This window comes from Actinia tenebrosa, unplaced genomic scaffold (genome assembly GCF_029948245.1).
Source record: "Actinia tenebrosa isolate PJP-AT-01 unplaced genomic scaffold, QUT_ActTen_1.0 PGA_scaffold9__36_contigs__length_13948895, whole genome shotgun sequence".
NCBI lineage: Eukaryota > Metazoa > Cnidaria > Anthozoa > Actiniaria > Actiniidae > Actinia > Actinia tenebrosa.
In genome coordinates this window covers 2,322,432-2,347,942 of record NW_028292586.1, presented here as the reverse complement: position 1 = coordinate 2,347,942, position 25,511 = coordinate 2,322,432, and the positions used below count along the sequence as shown (strand labels likewise).

The 25,511-nt window shown below is 36.4% G+C and overlaps 2 protein-coding genes across 7 annotated transcripts in view; one reads left to right on the top strand and one right to left on the bottom strand.

Moving 5' to 3' along the window:
* The first annotated feature begins 5,898 nt into the window (after positions 1–5,898).
* Positions 5,899–24,453, top strand: LOC116300313 (LIM domain transcription factor LMO4.2). 6 transcript variants are annotated; one of them, XM_031709158.2, is made up of 5 exons: positions 5,899–6,036; positions 18,596–18,696; positions 19,083–19,281; positions 20,200–20,425; positions 23,179–24,453. In XM_031709158.2, exons 2-5 carry the CDS (start codon positions 18,660–18,662, stop codon positions 23,185–23,187), a joined length of 471 nt encoding a protein of 156 aa, XP_031565018.1. In that variant the 5' UTR covers positions 5,899–6,036; positions 18,596–18,659; the 3' UTR covers positions 23,188–24,453. The 6 variants fall into 6 exon arrangements, with proteins under 6 accessions (XP_031565018.1, XP_031565019.1, XP_031565021.1 ...); XM_031709159.2 differs by lacking the exon at positions 5,899–6,036 and adding an exon at positions 6,477–6,748; XM_031709161.2 differs by lacking the exon at positions 5,899–6,036 and adding an exon at positions 10,926–10,993.
* LOC116300312 (uncharacterized) overlaps positions 10,989–25,511 on the bottom strand; it is a 47,610-nt gene continuing 33,087 nt past the window's right edge. The window contains exon 13 of the mRNA XM_089024800.1: positions 10,989–12,607. The gene's annotated coding sequence lies outside the window, so the exon portion shown is untranslated. The remainder of the gene's footprint in view (positions 12,608–25,511) is intronic.

Below are 25,511 nucleotides of genomic sequence, written 5' to 3'. Positions count from 1 at the left end.
ATCTTTGTTATGTATAGCTAAATATATAATTGCAGAATTTGCCTTATTTTTTATTCTTTTTGTTTGCTTATTATTTTGTTATCAAATCAAAACGTTTAAAGACAACAAATTTAGAAATTATCATGCGTGTGATGAGGATTCTATTTGGGTTTCCCCCAGCTTTGTAGACGAGAATAAGCATTCCTATGTTAAGTGGATGGTAACACGCATGTTCATTTACCATTATGCTAACATGCACATGCGCTTAATGAAGAACCACTCGCTGGGAATGCTAATACAAGATTCGTTATTTTGGGCATCTGATTAAATTTTGCTCATGTGAAAAATTAAGCGCTGAAGCGTTTAATGAAGAACCATGCACTCGCTGGAAACTGAGTGAATATGAGATTCATTATTTTCGTCATTATCTGATTAAAAATTGGCTTCTTACTGACAATCAGAGAACGGAGACTGACAGTCAAAAACAAACGCTAATAATACAAATAGAAGGGAAAAGAGGAATTTATGCAAGGAAGAGGGCCAAATTAAAAAATGGAACGCCACAACATGATGGAAAAAATCAAGATACACCCAGATCAAGAGCCCATCACTCACGTAGACGTTTCCCACCTCCAATAATAGGTGTGTAAGCTAGCATATACTGCCCAGATCAGGAGCCAATTATTAGGAGCATCCATCTCCTATACTGGGTCTGTAAGCCAATGTATTCCAAGATCAGGAGCCAATTATTAGGAGCATCCATCTCCTATACCGGGTCTGTAGGCCCACATATCCCCAGATGGAGACCTACTCTTAGTCAGTTTCCATCAGTCATACCCATCCCCTCTCCCTCCCCCCTACGTAATATTAGACCACTAATATCAGTTATATCCCTTCCCTCCCTCATATGCAGTCTTTGACCAATTGTGTCAGCCCTACCCGTCTCCTCTCCACCCCCCCTGAGTGATATTTAGTTTCAGTCCTACCTGTCTCCACCCCCTGAGTGATATTTAGTTTCAGTCCTACCTGTCTCCACCCCCTGAGTGATATTTAGTTTCAGTCCTACCTGTCTCCACCCCCTGAGTGATATTTCATATCAGTCCTACCTGTCCCCTTCCTCCTACATAATATATGATCACTTTTATCAGTCCTACCTAATATAAGTGCGCAATATAAGTTAATAAAATTATTATTATTATTATCCTACCTGACTCCACCCCCTGAGTGATATTTCATATCAGTCCTACCTGTCCCCTTCCTCCTACATAATATATGATCACTTTTATCAGTCCTACCTAATATAAGTGCGCAATATAAGTTAATAAAATTATTATTATTATTATCCTACCTGACTCCACCCCCTGAGTGATATTTCATATCAGTCCTACCTGTCCCCTTCCTCCTACATAATATATGATCACTTTTATCAGTCCTACCTAATATAAGTGCGCAATATAAGTTAATAAAATTATTATTATTATTATCCTACCTGACTCCACCCCCTGAGTGATATTTAATAGCAGTCCTACCTGTCCCCTTCCTCCTACATAATATATGATCACTTTTATCAGTCCTACCTAATATAAGTGCGCAATATAAGTTAATAAAATTATTATTATTATTATTATCCTACCTGACTCCACCCCCTGAGTGATATTTAATAGCAGTTCTACCTGTCCCCTTCCTCCTACATAATACTAGTTTCACCCATGCCTGTCCCCTCCCCCTGCGTGTTATTTGATCACTACCATCAGTCATACTCGTCTCTCCCCTCCTGCGTGATTTTTGACCCCTAGTGTCATTCATGCCTGACCCCTCCCCCCACGTTATATGATAGCTTTTAATGCAAGCACTAAATGAACATGATTATCATCGATATATTATACACTTGTCACAAGATGGTTCGCAGGTTGTATTATTATTGTTACTTTATGTAGGAACCAGAAATCCGGCACCTCGATGGGACTTCAGAATCCATCAAAGAAACTTCAATTAAGATTTCAAGGTCTATATAAACCATTAGTTCAAAAAAATATCAACCCTCATTTGAAAAGATTCATTTGGGTCATTTAAAACGCTTTCAAACAGTGCACTTACTGCAAAACGAGCCATCGAAATAAACCCAGTGGATAAGTATGTTGGCGTCTTTCAGATAAGCTTATGGTTTAGCGGTTGAAAGTTCATTTGAGAATATCACTTAAGTGAGTAGGTCGCTTTTACTTGGAGTACATATTTAATTATTTACCCAGCCTTTTAGATTTTCTTAATGACCATGTACATATTATGAATAAGGAAGTTCGAGTTGTGAGCATCATTGTATTTTTTTCACAGCATGGTATTCGTTAATTAGTATAGTAACCAACACAAACCGATATGGATTCCTTTTGGAATTCAATTAACTAATATTTTTAATGTTCAACACCTTTATTGTCGATTCCTCTTTGGTCTTTTTCATCTAGAGTTTCTTTATTGAACACTGAATTGGGTTCCAGGAGTACTTCAACTTTGAAATTCATCCTTTTGATTTATATTTAATTATGAAATCCAAAATGATATTTATTCACAACCTTTTTTTTATACTTTACGAACACTTCCTTCCCTTTTTGCCGTACATTTTATTATGTTTAATTTATCGCATTATCTGAGAAGGCTGCCAAACAAAAGAAAAATACGTGTTAATTGCCTTGGTTGTACTTTTTGGCGCCAATTCTGTCAAATGACCAAGCGCGTCGCTTTTTCCCGCCAAGTTCACAAACTGGTCCTTTCTTTTCCCGCCTGAATTACTTTGTAATTGTTTCCAAAGCGACCTTCACTGTTAACCTCTGTGATTCTTATATTCCCTTCAAATTTACCAACTAAATGGCTAAATGTGGCTTTTATTCTTTTACTCCAATTCAACCGTCATTTTGTTTCCGCCACTAAAATAAAACGTTTTTGTAAAATCGAAACCAAACGCGCCACGAAGTCTGAAATATTCCTTTACTAAAAATACTAAAAACACTGACAAGAAAATAAGAAGGGTTTACTATATTAACCCGTCGGCTTAACCAAATAAGAGCTAATTACGCTGTATAGTCAAGTCTTTTGACCAAACTCTCTTAATAGCATTTTTTCCTTTCTCCTGGAGCGATGTCACTAAAGTGACAATCGATCCGCCTTTTTCTTTTAAGCAAATCGTCAAAAAACCGATTTTTCATCCATTAATGGGTATTTCAAAGTCTTATCCTTTTAAAAGGCAGTAATTGAACGTCAGTTGACCAGCGTATTTTATACTAATCGGCTCTGTAGTCAGGGCGTCATTTTTGATTCATTAACTCCATTGCCGATCCTTTGTAGATGATATTTGCCGTAAAATGTGGCTTTTAAGACAAGCTAAATTTACCGCAGAGAGTCATAAATAATCTCCCTCATTAATTAATGCCCTGCTTAACTCTAGAATAGTTATTTTTCTGGAACCTTTTTTCTTTCGCTACCAGCACTTGCGGTTTTGGGATTTCGAGTCATTAGTGCCACGCTCTTTTGACGTCTTATTTTTCTTTGGCATCAAAACATCTTGCTCTTATTTTCTTAACTCTCATATCTCGTAGTAAAAATACAGCCTTAATATTTATTCTAGGTTTGATATAATTGTATTTTGTACTGAGTGCTTTTGAGTTAATTTTGTGGAAATGTCGCACAATAAAGTAAATTATGACTAGGTCATTACTACCTTTCTAACTGATCAGCATGCCTTCCCAGCCAGCATAAAGCTCTTTACCTAGAACCACCAGCTTGTTTCAAGACAGCGCTGTAGGCTGGCAGTGAATGCAAAATTGGACCAATAAACAATTTATTTCCACTGTCATTTCAAGTCAAATACCTCAGTAATGCTAAATACTCACTCCAGACTTAATCAATACTGCTAGTTATGCTGAATGACGGTCCAAAAAAGCTGATCATTTAGATGCAATACCCTTTCTTAAAACAGGTTATAACTTCGATGTTTTCATATTTTATATACGTAACGTTTCAGGAGTGAGACATTTTTTCGCCTGTTCGTTTGAAATTAGAGCTAAAATAGTTAATTTTTTCGCGTTTTTTTGGAACAAAATGATCATCAGCCCTCGCTTGCGATAAGCATGTGTTCTTCGGCGTCTACTGGACTGCCACGAGCCAGTCTTATCTGGCAAGGAATCGAAAAGCACTTGGTCATTAGACTCTCTAAAATGCACTCTGCTCACTGTAGCAAGCTACCCATATGTTGGATAAAACGTATGCTGTTTTTATTTTTTCATACATTTCAAGCTGTTTCATCCCTTTTCAACCTATAGATAGTCTTTCTAAACAACCTTCGCGAGCTTCCAAAGTTTTCTTAGCCAAATAAAACCGGTTAAAGAACAGGAAAAAGAAATTAGAAGCATTTTCGCAAAGATAAAGGTCCTGAAACAAGAGTTCTAATTTTTATATCTTCTGTCTTCGCCACTTGACGTTTAACTATGCTTCAAAAAAAACTACTTTCCACTCCACTTGAAACTCAAAACTTCTTTCACCTGCAAATAAATACGTCTCTTACATTTGTAATTTTTTTGGGGTTGTTTTTTTTTTTTTTTTTTTTTTTTTTTTTTTTTTTTTTTTGAGTTTCTGCAAGTCAAACATGTTCCGACTCGAATATCATTACATGAAAATTATCATCAGTTGTTTCGCTAAAATTTCCCTCTCCAAATTAAAGTTCCTAATTTGCTCCAGTCAAAAGTGTCAATAAAACTGATGTTTAATTACTCTAGTTGTGTAATTAAAAAAATCTATTTTGTCAAGATATCGCTTGATTGGTTTTGGCTGGTAATGTAAGGTAGAAAAGGCTTTTGTCAACAACAAAGGAACCATTCGTTAGGCTAAGAGAGCCTTTAATATTCATTTCAATTATTTTCTCTCTTTATTGACAGTTATTGACGTACAGTTCCTGTTCTGCTCTGATTGGGCTTCTAAATATCCCTATAACTTTTATTTTTGTATAAAAAAAGATATTTTAGTTTGAAATACTAAGCAGTTAAATAGAAAAATCTTGTAATTCAAACTGAACTAAATATAGAATTTTTCGACTTGTTTCTACACGATAGAGGAAATAAACGAGAGGTTTTCGTATTTACTTGAATGGGAATAATATGTATATGAGACTAGGACGTGGAACTAGATATCGCAATGTCAAATCTGTTTCCAACGCATGTAAAATCAAGTTGTAAGCCTGCTTAGTGGAGTCCCTGGCTCATATGGTCAAATATCCTTAAAGTCCTAGTAATGAGAAGAGCATTTCTTATCAGCTTTCTTTAAAAATTCAAAAGACATGAAAAAGATATGGTTTGGTTCTGGGGTGTTTATCGTAAGTGCAATATTGTTGTAAAGAATTAAAGCCAGTAGCTTCATATCGTATTATCTGTCTCGGAAAATGAAATGATAAGTCGATATTTTTCCACACAATTTCCTTTTCAAAGTACATCTCAAAGGACAAGCGCGCGCTTAGACTTAAGATAGATAGCCTTTATTTTTTCATCAAAGATCGATCGACCAGGTACAAATGGAGTAAAACACTCATTAACGCTTACAATGTTATATGACCCCGCCCTTTGAAAGTTATCACAGAAGCAATTAAGCGAATAGCAAGCGATCAAAGACCTCCGAAGATAATTATATTTCTGAGGTCAAACTTGCTGTTATTAGTAAATATCTCCAAACAGCATCATCTTCGCACCTTTAAGCCGTACTGATCTGACACTCATTTGCGTATAATTACATAAATTTTTCTAGATAGTAGTTGCCTAATTTGTACATATCGCCCCTTGGGGGGAACGGCTTAGCGCATGTGCCTTGGATAGGAGAGAACATATGTTGATATAGGTAATTGGCGCCACTTTTTCTAGAGGGGATAATTAAGAAGACAACTTATCTGGCTTCAGGTACATCTAAGCGAACATCAATACCTACTAGTACTGTTCTAGTAAAGGCCTTTGAGAAAAGTAAGACGCTTCTTCCTAGGTTCGACTACTAAACTTCAAGTCTTAAAAAATTCGTTTCCTATTTCAGGTGAGTGAAAAGATTTAACTCGGAGTTTACGCCAACGAGTACGTTATACGTTATTAACATGTACACTTGTGTATATGGCTAGAGAAAAACGTCGGTACGTAAGAGAAATTAACTCATATGTTTTTAAAAACGGAACTTAGTGTTAAAGCTGGCGTTCTTCTAGCTTAAAGAAAATTAGTTACATTTCTGCGAATTATATTTGGAGCAGACTCTAAAAACATAAACATATTTTCTCTTTGTTTTTATTTTCTTTCCTTACGCTCATCTATTTATTTTGGCTTGAATGTTTTTTTTAACTACTTTTAGTTTTCTTAAGAAAATAATTTAAGTTTCATCAGTCTCTTCAAAGCTGTCTTGGGTCGGGCTTCAATTCAAAGAATAACAATAGGTAAATAGTGAGATTTGGACCCCGCGCTTTAATTGACTTGAACATTAAAATAGGATTAGTGGTAAAGAAAATGTTTTGACATGAGAAGTCAAGGAAATACCCTCAACAATAGAAACTTGGCGACCAAGGATTCCGCGATAGTAGAGAACAATTCTTTATAATCATGACTAAACAAAAGTTTTATTTACGATAGAGATAAGTTCAGACACAGGGAAATAATCCTAAAGCTTGGAGCATCAAATTGTAGTCTTTATCTAGACTAGAATAGCAAATATCTGTAGCCAAAAGTGATCTAGGCAGAGCGATAAAGAATCACACCGGTCGGTAAGTACCCAAGTTTTGTTTATCAACGTAAAAGATAGTTCGGTAGTTTAAATTTCCACAACACACGCGCGCACCAAGCGTAATTTTCTAGGTCTGTAAATAAAGGTAAGTAATTTTTCTTGTCGTATGTTTCCGATCTGCAGCTAATCTTCTATGAAATAGACTCTCGCTTATCAAACAATTGCTATCTCGGTTGATTTCCATCGGGAGCCGATACTTTATTTATCATGTTAAATTGCTTGCATGTCATTGGTTATTGAAACAGCGGTTATTTTGTGATAATCTATGGTCTTGTGGTCGCAAAACTGGCTGATTCAGGGTCATTCATGTCAGGCGTGTTTAATTTGCATCGCTACAAATGCACATTGCACGGGAATTCTCTTTATTTTGACCTTGAAATTGCTACATTAACTGCCTTAAACGTCACTATAATTCATTGGAAAACCTGCAATTTTCATAAGGTAAAGCTACAACTTTATTCGGTCTTTAAAATGTACAGTATGCTGATTTATGCATGTTGATTTATGCGAGAGAGAGAAGTGAACTTCCCCGAGTCTTATCTCATGCGAGATGCTAAAAGTATTCTTTAATAGTTTACTTGAACCGAGGGGAAATGACTATTACAGTCACATAATCACCTCTCTAATTACTTAGGAAATAATGTATTAACTTCATTCGAAGCATCTTCCATCGGAAATCCCCCTTCAAACGTAATTTAAGCTCTTTTGGAGAACTGCACCAATTCGTTTCACAAATTTCGAGTGAGTATATTTTTTTCAAGTTTTGTTAGTTTCCAATCTCGGACGCTGTTGGAGGCTGATTGGCTTATTTGAGAAGTTTTTCGGATGCTTTTTGTCGGTCTACTACTAACATCAAGGGCTGATTAAATCAACATCTTTTGAAATTCTGAAGACCAAATTTGAATCGATCAGTAATAACTTCATCTCGCATTATCAAGTAATTGTTAACAGCGATCTTGAGCAATATTGAAAAGCGGTTCATCGCTCTACGCATGCGCACGTTAAAATCTAATTTAGGTTTTCCAATGGTTGATAACGCGTTGACCGCGACAGAGGAAATACGATTTTCGAGGTGTTACACAATTAGGTCTTACTTTCTATTACAGTAATTTACTACTGTTCTGCGCATGCTCAGTTGGCTAATTAGTTCAAAGCGATAAAAGTGTTGCTAACGAGTGAGAGCAAACACAGGCTTATTGGAGGGCAGGTTTTTTAATACGACACGTTTTTTCATTTCCTCTTTCAAATGCATTTAGTCAAGTTTCATAGCAGAAATAGAACCTGAAAACATTTAGAGGTCATGATAAGTTAGTTAAAAGATCATATCCGGCCCATGCCACCGTTATGGGTACCTGTATATATTTCCAAACATAACGCCGTTACATACAATAGCGTAGAGAAGCTCATTAGGGTCTGTGCACGATATCTAAACTCATTAGACAGATTAAGATTCTCGTTTTCCCTGGGTACCTGTACCTATTTCCAATATACGCCGTTACATACAATAGCGTAGAGAAACTCATTAGGGTCTGTGCACGATATCTAAACTCATTAGACAGATTAAGATTCTCGTTTCCTTGGGTACCTGTACATATTTCCAATATACGCCGTTACATACAATAGCGTAGAGAAGCTTATCAGGGTCTGTGCACGATATCTAAACTCATTAGACAGATTAAGACGAGGAGTTCTCGTTTTCATCGTTTACCTTTGCTTCGTCTTACCTTTCGTAAACCTTCTCCGCACCAAAAACATATACCTTCGTGTATATACTACTTGAATATTTTTGCGATTCATTCTAAAGAAGTTTTTAATGGCGAACTGAAGTTTCTCTAATATCACCATTAGTCCAGTTTCGGGGGCCTGGCCGGCCTACCGTTATGGTACCTGTATATGTTTCTGATACACGCGGTTATATACAATAGCGTAAAATAGCTCATTAGGGTCTGTGCACCTTATCTACGCCGTTAGACCAGTTTCGAGGGTTGGCCGGCCCACCGTTATGGTACCTGTTAGGCTGTCCCGCATGACATTTCTGATATAGCTACTTAAGCTTTGTGCGCGATTCCAACATTTTCGCTTGAAATAACAAAAAAATATTCCTCGATGGTATCGTTAGGACAGTTTTTGTTTAGATTGAAAGCGAAGTAAATATAAGACTTAGGAAACTAAATTAAAGAGGAAACAAAAAGCCGATGACAACCTTTTTTAACGATAACATGAATCCGGACTGCAATTTTGAAATATTTAATATCGAAAGTTCAATAGGACCAATTCGACCTTTTTTCATTTACTACTATTCTTTTAACTCTTTTCCTTCTTTCTTTTATTTCCTCAATTTCATCACAAACTTTTAAAAGAACAAATAGATTGATGAAGGAACCAAGAAGGAATTAATTAGAATTTTGATCTTAATTTTTTGGTGAATTAAAAACCGGAAAGACCGTAGAAAGCCCTCGAGAACCAACAAGCGCCTCTACTACTACTACTCGAATAGTATGTTGGCAGGTCCAAGGTGGAACCCACAGCAAACCGGCATTAGGCGCACCACCGGCCTCGAATACCATCGAATATCAAGAAAAATATTCTGAGTTTGAGATATTCTACAACGACTCAAATGGCACTAAAATGGCTTCCTGTGTTGGAGCATCATTATTGCTTGTGCTGCGTGCGTTTTTGTAACAGATTTTTTTATTGGTTCACGGCGTTGGAAACCGTTTTAGTGTTCTGTTATACGGTACGTTTGCTCCCCGTACGAAATCTGCACACAAGAAATGCGTTTCAGGAAGAATCTTTTTGACGTTCAAAATAACAAAACTGTTTGTTTTACAAATAGAGGAAAGGAGCTTTGCTTAGATAAGCCAAGAAACAACATTGGCAGATTTCCTGTAGATGTATAATCAATTATAAGATACGTTATTCAGTTCTCATCCTCTTATAGAACAAAACAACCCTTGATATCAAAACTACTTTATCTTAGGAAGCGCCGAAGTAGATTAGGGTATTGTATTGAGATAGATAACTTGTTTATTTGAAAGGATAAATGCTTATTTATTATTCCATCAGCTTTTAGTTAAAGTGTTGTGGCTTTTAAACGTAGCAAAAACAAGTAAAAAATCTAGTTTATTTTCGTTCAAGTCACATCCGACCTACTTTTGGTACTCATACGGTATTGATTTATAGACGAGAACTGAATGAGTTTGGGCAATATTCACTCGATTATGCCGGCCTAACAATATATAATATTATTTAGAGTAATTTCATTTTCATCAACAAAATCGTAATGTTCTCAGCCGATCACTTTGAATGGTTAAATTGAATTTATTTTATAATCATATTTTCGGTCTTAGTTTTCTCTCTCGTAATCAGGAAGTGTTTTTCTAAACCCCTCGGTTCTTCTTAAAGCCTTTTCCTACCTTCTCAAAAATATGGTAACATTTTTGCGTTTCATTTCGATGTTTAGAGGCTTTTCAAAACCAACTCGGATGATCTACCTTTTTTAGTAAGTTTGTTAACTGGGGGGGGGGGGGGGGGGGGGGAGTTCAATTCGATTTCAGGTACTCCGTAAAGCAGAAAGAAAAAAATACAAACTTTTTGAAAGGGCAGGGGACAAAAAGAAAAGAAAAAAAGATAACACATGACACTAAAAAATGATTAATTTAACCTTTTTGAAGGAAGAATTCCTGGCTTATAAAGAAAAATTATAGAAACTGAAATCCCGTTTCTCAGAGGAAGAAAACATCCCCTCAACTATGTAGTGTAAACTAACATATTTCCCACTTGAATTCGCTAGAATAAATTTTAAAATTTAACACTTTTAATACTTACTTGTTCTCGTCATCAATTTGAAAAGTTTAAGATTATTGTAAAATTGGCCGATAGAGATTTATCGAGAAATGTTGGCCATATAACAGGACTTTATTCAGAACCGCCCGTTGGAATGCGGGAGTGGTGTAGTTCGACCCAGGCTGTCTCGTCATCCAGTTTTTTAAAAAGTTTAAAACGAATCCGTTTCTTTTGTACCAGTTTATTGAACTATTTAGCTCTTTGAGACCTGCAAATCCAATATTGGAATACAACCACGTGATCAGTTAAGGTTTAGATTAACAGGTACTTTGTGGGAAAATTTATGCATCTTATAAAACTGGAGAAAATAATCTCGTGTTTGGAAAACTCGAGATCACTTCAAGTGTGTCTTTTTGTCTTGGAAGATTAAAACTTTAAGGTAAGAATGTGATCTTTCCTAGGATATTCTCCGTAGCTTACTTCTCAGTAATGAATAGTCGTCGATGGTCGAACTCGATTCTAAAATTACCCCACGAAATGATCGATCCTCAACTTGTTTTTTATGTCTGCTAAATCTAAACGTGTTAACTGAGCTTTCCATATTAAGTAAGCAAGTGAAACAGTCATTTTCCTATTAGCAAAACACGCTCTCCGGGGCAAGGACTTGGTATTTTTCTTATTAGTCAGTGGCAATCAATAACGTCGATAACCTCTAGAAAAAGTCGTAATTCTCGAAGATTTTGTATTTTTATCAGTCCGCAATTGCCCTCATTTTCATCTCTTCAACTCGACCTTCAAGTCAAAACCTAAGAATCATTAAGATAAAGCTTCTGTTATCTAAACTCTCAAAACGGAACATGTCCTAACGTATAAAAATGGTTGTTATGCTAATAGCGGGTTCAAGGAATAGAAATATTTTGAAGCCCACGGTCTTCTATGAAATCGAGAACTCAGGAAGAGGAAAAGCATTGAAGTTTACGATTATATGTATTCTGGATTTTAAAAAAACCAAATTCAATAAGTTTTCTAATCAAGCATGAAATTTCTTAAACTATCACGTGTAGTTCGTATAAAAGGCCGTTACTTTGTGTGCAGGGCTGAATTTAGCGGGTTTCGCTAGGTAAACAGTGACACCAGTTGCTTTTGGGGAAAACCACAAAATGAAAAACTTTCGCTTGGTAAATTAAGAATTCAGCGAAAACAACAAGCCGTATTGTTATGCGAAAAATTTCAACAACTTGAAATTAAGAAATTGTGTTTATTTGACTCAAGTTTAGCCGAAGATTTTTTCTGTAAATCTCAATTGTATTGGTCGTAATTTGATTTTTTTTTTCTATTTTTTTTTTTTTCTTTCTTTTTTTGCAAACAGAATGTTCAGTTGTCTTGGCACATGGTTGATCGAAAACCAATTTACGTACAATTATACATTTCAACTTGGCGTTGTCTAAACAAAGAATTAATACAATGAAAAACTATCTAAGTTGGTTTATCCATTACTAGACAAGCCATTAGCTCTGACGGTTATCACTTAAAACAAAGCTGATTCAACATCGTTGATGGCTTTTTAGACCATTGAGTTTTCACATTTGGGCCTGTCTTCAAACCTCACACGAAGTAACTCAAGCAATTACACCTTTTGAAAAGTCCATTCATACCTCGTTCACTCTATACTAAAAACCTATAGTTTCTACCCTAATGAGATTATTAATTTTTGCTTAGAATTTCTCTTTATATAGAGTTCTTAATCCTTTAACAATAGTCTTTAGTTTCTATGCGGTCACTATGTTAAGGTATCATTTATCATCGTTTCATTTCCTCTCTGCACTTTTGTATTTTTCATAGTCAATCTTTCTATCCCAAACACTTGCAAACTTCCTCTAATTATGGTTAAGTGAGCGTGAAGCTCAAAAGCACTTCATGTCTAGTTTTAGACTGTCGAATATTTTCAGAACCCACGTTAATTGAACTTCTTAATTGTCCGTTGTCCTTGACGACTCTAGAAAACCTTTCTCTGGTTGAAACTTATTTTCAAGAGTCCAGAGTCAAATATCACCTGAAAAACAAACAGAAAATGGAATTTAAAAAATCAAAATGAACCTGATATAATTAGAACCAGGAAAAAATATTCAGCTAAGAGGATAACATCATAATCACTCGAATGTTTTCGAGTTGGTTTTGAAATAACTAAGTAAACGTGGAAAACAACTCGTTCATTAAGTCGGCTGCGCTATTGTTTTGAAAGTCGGTGGGAGACGTGGGGCTTAATCTATTCTCGTAAATGTACTCTGCTGTCTTTGAAAACGGCTTAATGACAGAATTATTATTGATGGGGTTATATTGTTCTGATAGCACGCTCTAAAAGCAAGGCTTAGAGGGCTGTTTCTTATCTCTGTTGACCAGCTACCCTCTCATCTCTTCATTTTTTGTTCTTGCATTCTATCGATAAGACAGCTCATTCAAAAACACTAATTATCTTCATATTAACGACCTGGGATTCTGGTTGCTAGGGCCTAAAAACCCTGCTGTCCCCTCCCCCGAGGGGTCGGTGTTTTCACTGGTTTGCTTGTAAAAAAAGAAACTCATTAACTTCTGGTTGACACTGTGTAAAATATCTTGATTACCGAGCGGTGCCTAAGCGTCGACTGAACGAATATTTCTCCAACAAGTCAGGCTCTCAAAGTAATGGGTCTTAATCAAATGGCATAACCATTAGACGCTTATGAAAGCCCTTGAGCCTAAAAAGGCCACTTGAAGTAGGGCTTACAGTGCAGATATCATCTGCATTTCGGTAATAGTATTTTTGATTGTCATTTATGCCTCTGGATAACATAACGAAGTAAAACAGCAAACAGACAAGTCAACGAACGCAGCCTCCGCCAACCGTAGACCACGGCGCTAAGCTTCACCACTGAATAAGCGAACCGAATTCACACGTTGTACAAGAATCACGGTAAGTTCTCATTCTGGTCACGTTTCAACGAAATTTTCATTTAGTAATTTCGAAATTTAATCGGGATTTTGAAAGCCTTTCTTTCGCTATTTTTGATCGGGTTCATGCAACTGAATACTTTGAAACTCACAAGGTAAAATTACTTTCGAACGAGGAAGTAAAAGTAATCGAACAGAATGAAATTGGAGGAGTTTTTCATCGATTATTATCTTCTAGAAAATAAAATTACGGGGTTTTTTTTGTTGAATTGAATTGAATTGAATTGACGAGGGATTATTAAGATATTCAAACTCGAACTTGAACGCCTTTTTTCTATTCATTTACCTTCGGGTCTAAAAAGCGAACAACAGATTCAATTTCAAGTTATGGAAACAGCTAACAATAGTATTGATTATCAAGGCAATATTCGTCTCATTTGAACGACCAAAGATGTCCGAGAGAGAATCAAGATGATGTTGGATTAGCCAATCAGGTACCAGCTAGGTGCAATTAGCTTTTAGTGGTTCGACAGAGTAATTAAGTCGTTATTTACACTAGTTGATTAATGGAGCATTTATGTTAATACCATTTACTTAGCGATTTTCCTTTTTAACTTTCCTTTTTTTGATGTGTCCATTGTTTCATCAGATGGATTTTAAGGCCTTTCAAATCCTCGAACACTTTTGATCTGTTAAATATTCATTGGACGGCCTCTGGATTTGCCGTCTTAGATGTAGTAATTGGGTTGTTTCACCTCTAAGGCACGTGCCTTATGCCTTCCTTGTTGACAGTAAACATCAATTATGCTATTAATGGGGAGTGAAGCGCTTGGAAGTCGTGTTTTATCGAAGATAGATAAAAGCACCGAATCCTCGTATCTCGCGCATCAGATTGCTATAGAACTTTGAAAAGTGCCGAAAATAATGTTTTAAAATTGAATGGCGGTGAATGAAGAACGAGACAGTAGAAATGACACACAGACAGAAAGCCGACAGACAGTCAGATAGGAAGACATGCGCGCACGCACAGACACATATCTTGGGAAGACACTACGCACAGATTGATACTTGAGAAAAGTGGACGGTAAAACAAAACGGCTACTCATACGAGAAGACGTGGATAGACACACAGATGGGAGCCATGGAAACCATAAGAGACAGAAAGATTTAGGTGGAAACTAATGAGAAAGTTACTTACAGATGACGTAATTAGAAAGACAGACAATAATGAGATATCACATGGACAGACAGACAATATATGATAACTTCGAACAGTCAGAGACTTTAGTTGAGATGACATGGATAGACACTTAAACATGACGTGGACAGACAGACACTTAAACATTACGTAGACAGACAGACGCTTAAACATGACTTGGACAGACACTTTAACATGACGTGGACAGACACTTAAACATAGACGTAGACAGACAGACACTTAAACATGACGTGGACATGGTTAGACAGACACTAAGAGGACAGACAGACACTAATAGTTGGCATGGACAGACAGACAATTAGAGATAACGTGGACCGGCAAGCATTGAGAGATAGATTGGCAGACGTTTAAAGATGCGGACAGGCACCTCAGACAATTTAGACGGACGCTTATAAACGATTTTAGCTTGGGAAATAAAGCTTTTTGAATTTAAAAACAAAAGTTTTCTGCGAGATGAGGTAGTAGCGTACAACTTGGTCTCCTTCTCCACTTTGTCTCAAATTACTTTTTACTTTTCCTAATTCCTCATCACTTTCAAATTCTCTTGACTCTCCAAAACTCTCTTCATAACTTTTGACATATTCTTTAAAACTACTTTTACCACTCGCTTCGTCCGCCATTTTTCTGGCAACTGAAAATTCGACCACGCTTGTCAATGGTTACCTCTGCCCGTCTGACTCCTCTGATTAGCTTTGCCGATTCTAAAAATAACATAGCTTGTAGAAATAGGGTTTGATAGACTTAGTAGTAAAATATATTTATGTATTTGAAGGTCAACAACCATAGATCACTTTTTCATGCTTTTTTTTTCGATACAGACTCCTATTTTGGTTAGCCTATGATTAAACTAACTACGCAATCAATCAATCATTTACTCGCTATTCTTGGAATAGCATTTAGTACATACTACTATTGCCACACAGATAACATAGATAACATTAGGCAACGCATGAAATTCTATCTTAAGAACCAATTTCAGTGTTCCTATAGATTAATCCATCATAGTCACGATGGTATGTTAAAGTACTGTGAAGCCATTTCAGTGTTCTGACATTCACGGTAGGCACATTGGTATTTTAATTTACTTGACCATAAAGCCATTTCAGTGCTATGACGTCCACGGTGTAAGCACGCTGGCATGTTAATTGATTTTGTACAAACTGTCTGATATTCACGCTAAGCACGTTGATTTATTTTCACAAAGTTATAATTGTTTTGTAAAGCCATTTCAGTGTTCTGACAGTCGTACAAAGCACGAAGGTATGTTGATTTATTTTTTTAGATTATAATTATTAAGTCTATTAACAAAGTCAATTAAGTGTTCTAACATTTACACCAAGCACGTTGGAATTTATTTGTAAAAAAAAAAAAAAAAAAAATGCATTGAGGAATTATTGAATGTTCTGAAATTTACGATACAGGCACAACACTGTAAGCACTACCGTTATTTTTTAGTATCAATCCATTTTAGTACTCTGACATTGATGCAATGCACGTTGATATGTTGATTTATTTTTACAAATTATTAATTCTATTAACAAACCCAATTAAGTGTTCTGACGTACAAAGCACTTTGGTATTCTAATTTATTTCTATAAAGCAAGCCATTTGAGTGTTTTGGTATTTGAATTCATATGCTCGATGTTATGTTGAGATTTTCTTATTTTTTTATTTTTACAAATCTTGTTATCAAAGCCATTGATGCGTTCTGACATTCACGCCATAGGCACGTTGGTATGTTGATTTATTTTACAATTTTTTGTTAACAAAGCCATTTGAGTGTTCTGACATTCGCGCCATAGGCACGATGGTATGTTGCTTTATTTTACAAATTTCTATTAACAAAGCCACTCGAGTGTTCTGAAATTCACGCTATGGCCGGGATGTGTTATTTTCGTAGAAGTTTCGATGAGTTTGCGTTCGTATGTTTAATTTCGGAAGTAACTTTCTGATATACTGTAGATATTACTTATTTATATAGAGGGGGAAAACTGAATAAGTACGTGAAAAAAGCCACTTCAACGTTTCGTCGATCCACGGTTTTGTCCTGTGTAGATTTAATTAAATCTCGGCCTCGTGGGAGTCTAGATCTATTTTTCGAATTGTTTTTTGCTTATTGGATCTTTTGTCAAGCCCATTCATGAAAACAGAAGCAGTGACCAAATAACAAATCGATGAAGCCAAACAAAATTGAAAGCAACCTGCGAACTGTTTATACTTTTTTGTTATGACAAAACACCTTGATAACTTATTGTACACCACTCTAAGTAACGACCAACCAAAATTGAACTCGTCGCGAGGGGAGCTTTAGTTTTATCACTCTCCCTCGGAAATCTATGCGGAATTATTCAGTGGTTTAAGGTTTACTGCTTCAGATTAACTCATGTGTATAGCGTCTGAAGTCTTTAACCCTAAACAAGATAAAACACACGAAAAAGTAACCCAGAGATACTGAAAATTTTTTTTTGCTTCTGGAAATAAATTTGAAATGATACAAGCGGGAAATTATTAAAGTATTGTCGTACGAGGGAAGACACCGCGTGGTGGTTTAAAGCCGGTTTTGAAGGCTTGGTAAACTAATCATTTTTATTAAATTGGCGTGTGGCGAACTGTTTTTATTCAGTTGCAAGGCTGCTTAATTAAGCTAACGAAACCCGCAAAGACATTCCTTGGAATAAATAACCTCTTGTATGGAACCCTGAGGATTCGGGGTTGTCTGTGTTAGATGTATTTTCGTTTCACCCGCTGTGCACTTTAATGGGTTTTCCATAGAACAATCCTGAGTTGGGATAACATTTCAACCAATATCGTCTTCAATTTAACAGACATTTTTACCCCTTTCAAACGTATTACTAGATACAAATTCTTTCAAGTCAGCAGCCATCTTCCGACTGATTTTTAAAGGCCCCTGGAAACGAAAATTGCCTTAGCGCTGGCGTTGTACGCATGCGTAGATTTTAGCATTTTTGAAATTAATTAAACTCGAGGTAATGAGTTCTTAGAAAAATGACCAAATATTACAATTAATTTTCTAATTAGTCAATGCATAATAAGTTCAGAAGTATTGAATGATATATGAGACTTCGGGGATATTGACTTAACTCGCCTCGCTTATATACATTGTAGCTATGAAATGTTTTGAATGATTGAGAGTTTGCCAATTGTTTGATTTAGTCAGCCCGGACAGATGTTAAAAGGCATTTTTGTCTATGGCGCTAATTGCATTTTGTATTCGTCCAATCATTACCATCGAAAAAATCCTTGAGGCAATTCAGGGTTCAATCAATTGCGATGAAACGACAAAAGATATTACTCTGGCCGTATATGTTTGTACACATAATATATATGTACAGTATGTAGATGGTCATTAAAATCAATGTTGTGCGCGCGATCGATCTCCAGCCTGGACAGTCAAAGGCCAGGGCTTTGAGCTATTGTCTAATACCTTGCCTCCCCTACTGATCTATCTCACAGCGATGGATAAATCAATAGCCCTCAGAGAAAGGAATCTTTAATAGAAGTTGCCTTTTCGTGGCGGTGCCTTGATGACAAAGCCCGCGTTCAAGGGACCACAAGCAATCATTGCCGAATGTCATGTGATTTAATTAAGAGTTTAGAGAAAGTGTCTATCGGGTGCGATTATAAGACAAGGCAGAAAAAATGATTTAACGACGAAGTGATTACATGAGAGTGGCCAATCACGAGCCGTATTTGATGAAGAGTAATTGTAACATCACTTTGGACGTTGACACTTTATTGCTCTCTGCTCATTTAAGGTTTGCAGTTGATTTGATGTGGGACTGATTAAACTATATCCCCTGTCAAATGTTTTCAGTAAAACACACTGTTGGCCCAAGTTGTTTTAGCTAATTTATACACTGTTTGGCTTCTCAGGTCTGAGCACTGACCAGCGTCGCTGATCGGGAACTAACTTTACTCTCACAAACTTCCCGTGTATATGACACAGAAAATGGATGAGCAAATCACAAATACAGGTAAGCGAGCGGCCAGTAACAACACAACTAGGTAATTTTCTGCTTCTGTTCTCGCTCAAATTCAATCTGTTTATTTCGGGTTTTTTGTCAGTGAACTCTCACTTGTGTTTCTAAGAGCTGACTTTTATGTGTCAGTAATAGCAATTTGACCGTGAAATCCATTCAAAGGTGAAACGTAAACTTGCCTACCGCTGCCTTTGATTCGAATTCTCTCTCGAGTTGGTAACAATCTTCGAACGCTTAACCACGATTTTAGGTCACACATGTTTTGGCTCAAAAGGCGAAATAACCCTTGAGTGAAACCTCGGAAATTCTCGCGTGTTGAATGAAAAAATTCTTTCTTTTATCGCGAGTTTTACATATCTTCCGTTTCTGTCTGTTTACAGGTCGAGGGCAAGCAGCAAACATGAGAATATGTGCTGGATGTGGTGATAAAATTATAGACCGATATTTACTTCTGGCTTTGGACCAATATTGGCATATGAACTGCTTGAAATGTTCGTGTTGTGAGGCCCGTTTGGGCGAAATCGGGACGTCTTGCTACGCTAAAGGAGGGATGATTCTTTGTAAGACAGACTACGTAAGGTAAGTTGAATTTCCACTGTTTATGACGAAGCCCTGACACGTAGAATGAACTATAATTAGCTGTTTACAATAATGAGTAAACCTTCGAAATTCAACCACTTTCACTCACATGTTTCACTAAACACAAAACCGTGTTTTATTAATTTTTTTTGAAATTATTCCGTCTTAAAAATTTCATAAGACAATTTATTTGTTTAGCTATACCGATATCTTTCGCATTTTTCTTTTGAAATTCATTTTCATTCAATCTCGCGCGCAGTAAAATTAACGCTCAAATGTCAACACAAGGTCTTTGCAGGATCCACATGTCGCTTTGCAGTCAATATATTAGCGCAAGAACTTTTAATATCATTTGAAGGTCAATCAAAAGAAGCGTCCTAACGTCCTAAGCCTTTTTATTATCGGAAGAACAACGCCAAGAAATTAAATTAAAGAGGAAAAATCCTAAGAGGGAAAAACAAGAGTAAAAAGTGGGAATAAGTTGAAAATGGAAAGACGAGTCCTCTATAATAAATAAGGTTATTTTTTGGCGTCCCGCGTAAAAACAAAATTTTTTTCTCGGAAGAATTTTTCATTTTGGAAGAACTTGAATAAGACAGCGAACGTAAATTGGATTCCGAGTTTAAATTGGTCGGTCGATTGCCGTTTACTTTTTTTGCCTTTTAATCAGCATAGTTTTAATATCTGGCCTCGTTGAGTTTGTGCTGTTTAACATCGCTAGTGAATTGAACCTGACACTTTGAGTGATTGTGTGAAAAACAATTTAAAGCTAGTTCAAATATTAGCTTTTTGTGCTTTTATCTTTAATTACTTAGAAAATATTAAAGCTAGGGTTATCGGATAGGCTTTGATGGATCAAATTTCACTTTTAATAACATGAATTTTTATTTCTTTTTTCTTTTTTTGCTTTGGTTTTAGATTGTATGGCACTAGTGGAGCATGCGCAGTGTGTGCTAAGCTTATACCAGCCACAGAACTAGTGATGAAGGTCCTAGGAAAAGTATATCATCTGCATTGTTTTACGTGTACAACATGTCACAACCAGCTCGTGTCGGGCGATAGATTTCATGTTGTCAATGGAAGACTCTTCTGCGAAAACGACGACCCGAATCTCCTTAAACAACTGCACGCGGCCAAGCAAACGGTACGTCATTGCTCTTCAACTCTCTATCAATTGTCAAAGCCCCCATTTCATAATTCACGAAAAACATCAAGCTTATTTGGATTTAATATCAAGCGCCTTCGGCCTAAACCAATATCTAACCATCAACTATGACAGCGTTTTTTGTTCGTGTTTTGAGGGTTGAGATGGGTGCTTTGTCTTGGGAGCTGGACCAGTTGGTCTCATATTGTGGCCGTAGGCTTTCAAAAAACAACCACAGTAAACAAAAAATACAATTAATAACTTTTCATCGTTACAATGTAATTTCCTTGAACAGTGGTTATATTCTATCGATACCTGTCCGCCAAGAAGATATGAAAAAGAAAAGTTCTACCCCAAGCGGGTGGCAGAAAATCGAACTGAAAAACAAATTGTTACTTGATTTAAAACGACTTATTGCGAAGTCAAATTAATGAAGTCCACAATTTTGCTGCCAATCTAATCCATTTTTAACCAAATTGACCCAAGCATTAATGAATTTGGGAGATTTATTATGAGATATCGTGTGCGGTTTTTCTTAATTACGGACCACTTCCAGCTAATATATATAGTCCGCGAGCGCTCATGTGTCACTCAACGCAGAGGAAGTAATTTAGGAGAAATCTCGATTCCACTTCTCCAAAAAGCTAAGGAGCTATTCGTTCGAGGCCTGGCAATACATTAAGAGCAATAAGACAAGATTATTCGCTGCATAAACAGAAGATATTAAGTAAAGTTGACAGCCAATTTTGGCATTCAATAGTAAAGTTTACTCAAGGAACGGATCATTGCGGAAGACATTCGTAGCAATAATACATCATTAACACTCTCGTCCGTGTTCCGCTTGATTGAAGTTTACTTTAAGCCCGACAATGGAGCTTTTTTTTCTCTTTGTGTCATTTCTTGATCCACTTTTAGTTATTTTTTATCCTGCTCTCGCAAACTACAGTTGATGAAATGAACGGGTTATTATTTTGTAAGTCCAAATCACATTCAATTCCATTAACGACGAATAACTATTTTCGGAAAAATTAAAGGGTCCACTAATGAACAGTTTTAATTTACCATTTTTTATATTGTATGATTCGATAAATCTTGCTTTTTGGGGGGTTAATTGATGTGTCTCGACAGAATTAGTTTTTTATTAATATATTTCTTAATTATACTTCATCCTCAGTTTTAAGCCCGAGGTTTTTATACTCGGTCTTTATATCAGATTTTATTCTCGATCACGAATTTCTTGAAGAAAAATTACTAGTCATTATTATTTCCGGTTTTTCTTACTACTTTATCAATGAACGTAGTATCAGTAAACCTTATGTGGCCAGGCTATCGGCCTGGCGAACCGAAACAAAATATTTCTAGAGCGCAAACTATCTTACTAACCAATAACTTAGACTGATAGACATATCTAAGCTTTTTACCTATCTACCCACCTACCTACCTACCTACCCACCTACCTACCCACCTACCTCCCTACCTACCTACCTACCTAGCTCCCTAGCTCCCTCCCTACCTACTTACCTCCCTACCCATCTATCTACCTACCTACCCACCTACCTACCTACCTACCTCCATTCCTCCCTACCTCCTTACTTCCCTACCTCCCTCCCTACCACCTTACCCACCCACCTACCCATCTATCTACCTTACCTTCCTTACCTACCTACCTACCTACCACCTACCTTACTACCTATTACTTTACCTGCGTATCACCTTTATACTTCCTCTTCTACTTATCCATTTACCTACCCTACCAACCCATCTATCATCCTACCCATCTACCTACCTACCAACCTACTTACCTATATACCCATCTACCTGCCTATATATAGCTACCTACCTATCTTTCTTCACTCACACACCCATCCCACCCCACTGCCTACCTCCTACTTACAAGTTCGTAAACCCCTTTTATCACCCACCCATCCTAAAGTTATCAAGATTCCATCTAATAACAAGCACACATGCAAAACTTGACAACTCCCTCGTACATTTCTCCTAGATCTAGTGTATTCTGATATAGATTTCACTGCAAGGAATTTTAATGGTGGAGACACGACTCAACGTAACGGAACATAAATTTGTTAATCTCAGAGGCTTTTCGTGTATAGTTTTGGTGCCTTGGAAATCTGAAATAGACTTTCGACTTTCCTGCGTGCAGAGATACCGAAGAAAAATACACTCTTCTAGCAGGAAAAATGTTAATTTGGCCGTAATTTATTTTCAGAACTTTAGAAATTTTTCTTCATGAAACATTGATCTTTTTACTTCAAGCTGAATACACAAATCCTTGCACTAACGCCAAACCATTCTCGACGATCTTAACGAACCCTTCGCAGAAAATAATAATTACTTTACAATACTCAGGCAATCGTTCTCACTTTTCGTTTTGTAATTTTACCGACCGTTGCCCTGACCGTTGGTCAATAATTTTGGTATTTTAATTAATGGCAATTTTCGTGAAAATATTTCTTTTCAAATTACTATAACGTTAAAACCTTTATTCGCGGGCTTTTACTTCCTTTCTAACGGCTAAAAATCCATTTCATTTGGGGCCTAAATGGATTTGCTCGCTTTATGGAAACAGCTATATAAAGATTTTAAGTGGGGCTTATTTTTGAAAGCGTTGCCAAATCCCTTTTAGCGGGGATATAATTCGTATTTACCATGTTGTTTGACGAATTTAAGTGTTTCAGTTACCATTAGGCATTCTTTGATCTTAGTGCTAATGTTCTCTCGTTGTTCCCTTTTAGGTTTGCTGATAAAAGGAGTTCTAGACAGATTTATTCTTAAAGCAAACGAAGGCCGTTCTATTCCCCACGTCAGCACAGAACGGAGGTGTTCTAGATTCTAGTGGATTCGTTTCTACTCCTTCTAGTCACAACTTAAATCTTTCATGTCAAGTCCGCTTCAAACACTGACGCCTTTAGCATGCGTTAGAATCACAGAACACATGCTATATTTTTAAATTCATAGCAGAAATATTTCAAAGAAACAAAACAAAATCCAGATTAAATATATAATGTGTTAAGTGCTTAATGCCGAGAGAATGGAACAGCGCTGTGTCTGGTTGTGAGATGCTATGAAAAGATTAATGCGATATACTGTTTGGTCATAATGCTTCATAAAAGATGGTATAGCTGTTGTGGACAGAGATAGATTGATTGATTGATAAAACTTGGACTATTGATGGCTTGAAATGTGGCCGTGAGTGGTCAGTAGTAAGTCAGCTCTCAAACGCTTTACACATATGGCTAAATCAATGCTAATCCTATCAACCACCATCTTCGTGTGGAGAATCACTAATTATTATTTAAAAACGAGCCTTGAATCGAGGACACACGAATAATATTCCAGTTCAAATCTCCACTTTTTAACGTTCAAAAATTCCTCCAAAATTTACCTCGAAGCAAAGACTCACGATTAGCTTATGGTTGATATTGAAAAAAAAAGTTGAATAATGGTGCAATATCACTTGAATTTGATTTACGATCACGTAAATTGACTTGCTCATCCAGAAATGCCCCCCTAAAACCCCTAAATCGTTTAGTATTGTTCAACAAGGAAGTTATAAAATCATATCACAGACGTACCAACCGCTCTAATGGGTTGCAAAAGAACCATTAGTGAGTCATAAAATAATTGTAAGAGCTATTTTCTTGAGTGTTCTCTACACTGCTTTCTCTCGGTCTCTAGACGCTAAGCGCTTAAAAGGTTTAATTAGATTTTCTATGCACCACAGAAAAGACATAAATCCGTTTTGGTCTTAGTTTTGTCATTCTTAAAAGTCCTAATTAACTTGGATCAGCTCGTTGACAGCTTTTGACCATTTGGATCCATTAGTAAGATAAGTAAATAGGTAAAAACCAGTTCTAATCAAGCATGAAGACTTAACTCTAGTTTTAGAGTTCGGCTATGTAGTCAACAAAGAATAAATAGATTGATAGAAATATTTCTTGTATATAAAAATCAATGAATAAATTCAAAGTAAATGTACAGTCAGTTATAAAAGTAAAAAATTGTACGAATTTTGCTTTGTTATTCTTGCTGTGGTAGTCTTAATGATAAATGTTGTTTGGTTTCCTTTGAACCAAAACAAAACAAAAACTCCTCGTATAACTGTTTTCTGAAGTAAAAGTAATTAGAATTATGTACGAGGGTGACTGCAAATTGACGATAAAAAAAGTTTGTCGCGAACGGTTTTCGACAAAGAATATACCGATTTCAAATTGTTTATTCAGTTGCAAAATGTCTTTAAGCAGAAAAAAAGACCACTTTGAAAATGATATCTATAGCACTGATTAGAATACTAATGTTAACGGAATCAAAACGATTTTGAAGTGTGAATTTTGAACTCCAAAACTCCAGTAACAAATCAGTTCTCGGCCTTCTCTGAATTTTATTCCAAAGCCCCGAGCAGAAAAAGCTACATTCACTCTATGTGCTACCCAGAGGCTTAATACTATGAATCTTTGAAATTCTCTCTAGGGAGCTGTACCGTTGGCATCTTTGCAAGAACATTTCCGGTACAAAAGTGCGAATAGTTTATCTTAATAATTACGAAAACGTTTGGCTCTGAATATAATTCCATAAGTTAGAAGAAAAGAGCATAAAAGAAGAAAGAACGTAAAAAGAATTGAAGAATTGTCGTAGGCGAGTTGTAGGCTTGATTTACACGCTACGACTCGAGTCGTAGGATGGCGCGAGCGTGTTGTATACGATAGTTGTAGGCGAAAATCGTACCGTCTAAACCGGCCTTTAGTCATCAAGAGAATCATTCTCAACCCGCCTTGATGTGTTTTCCCAGATTTTTTGGCAACGATTTCAATCAGGTTTTAATTGCTTCTTGGACCCTCACTGGGGCAAGTGTACTGGAATGACCTACTGCTGTTCTTTTATCGATATTAACTATCTAATTACCTCATTCAAACTACGATTTAAACATTATTACTCCAAAGCAATTAGAATGCCAACCAGTTTGTTTACATCTAGGGAAACCACGAACTTGAACAATCGTTCGAAAAAAATCATTAAAATGAATCTCAGTTGAAAACACCAGCCGTGAAGGCGAGAGGTAATAGCCACT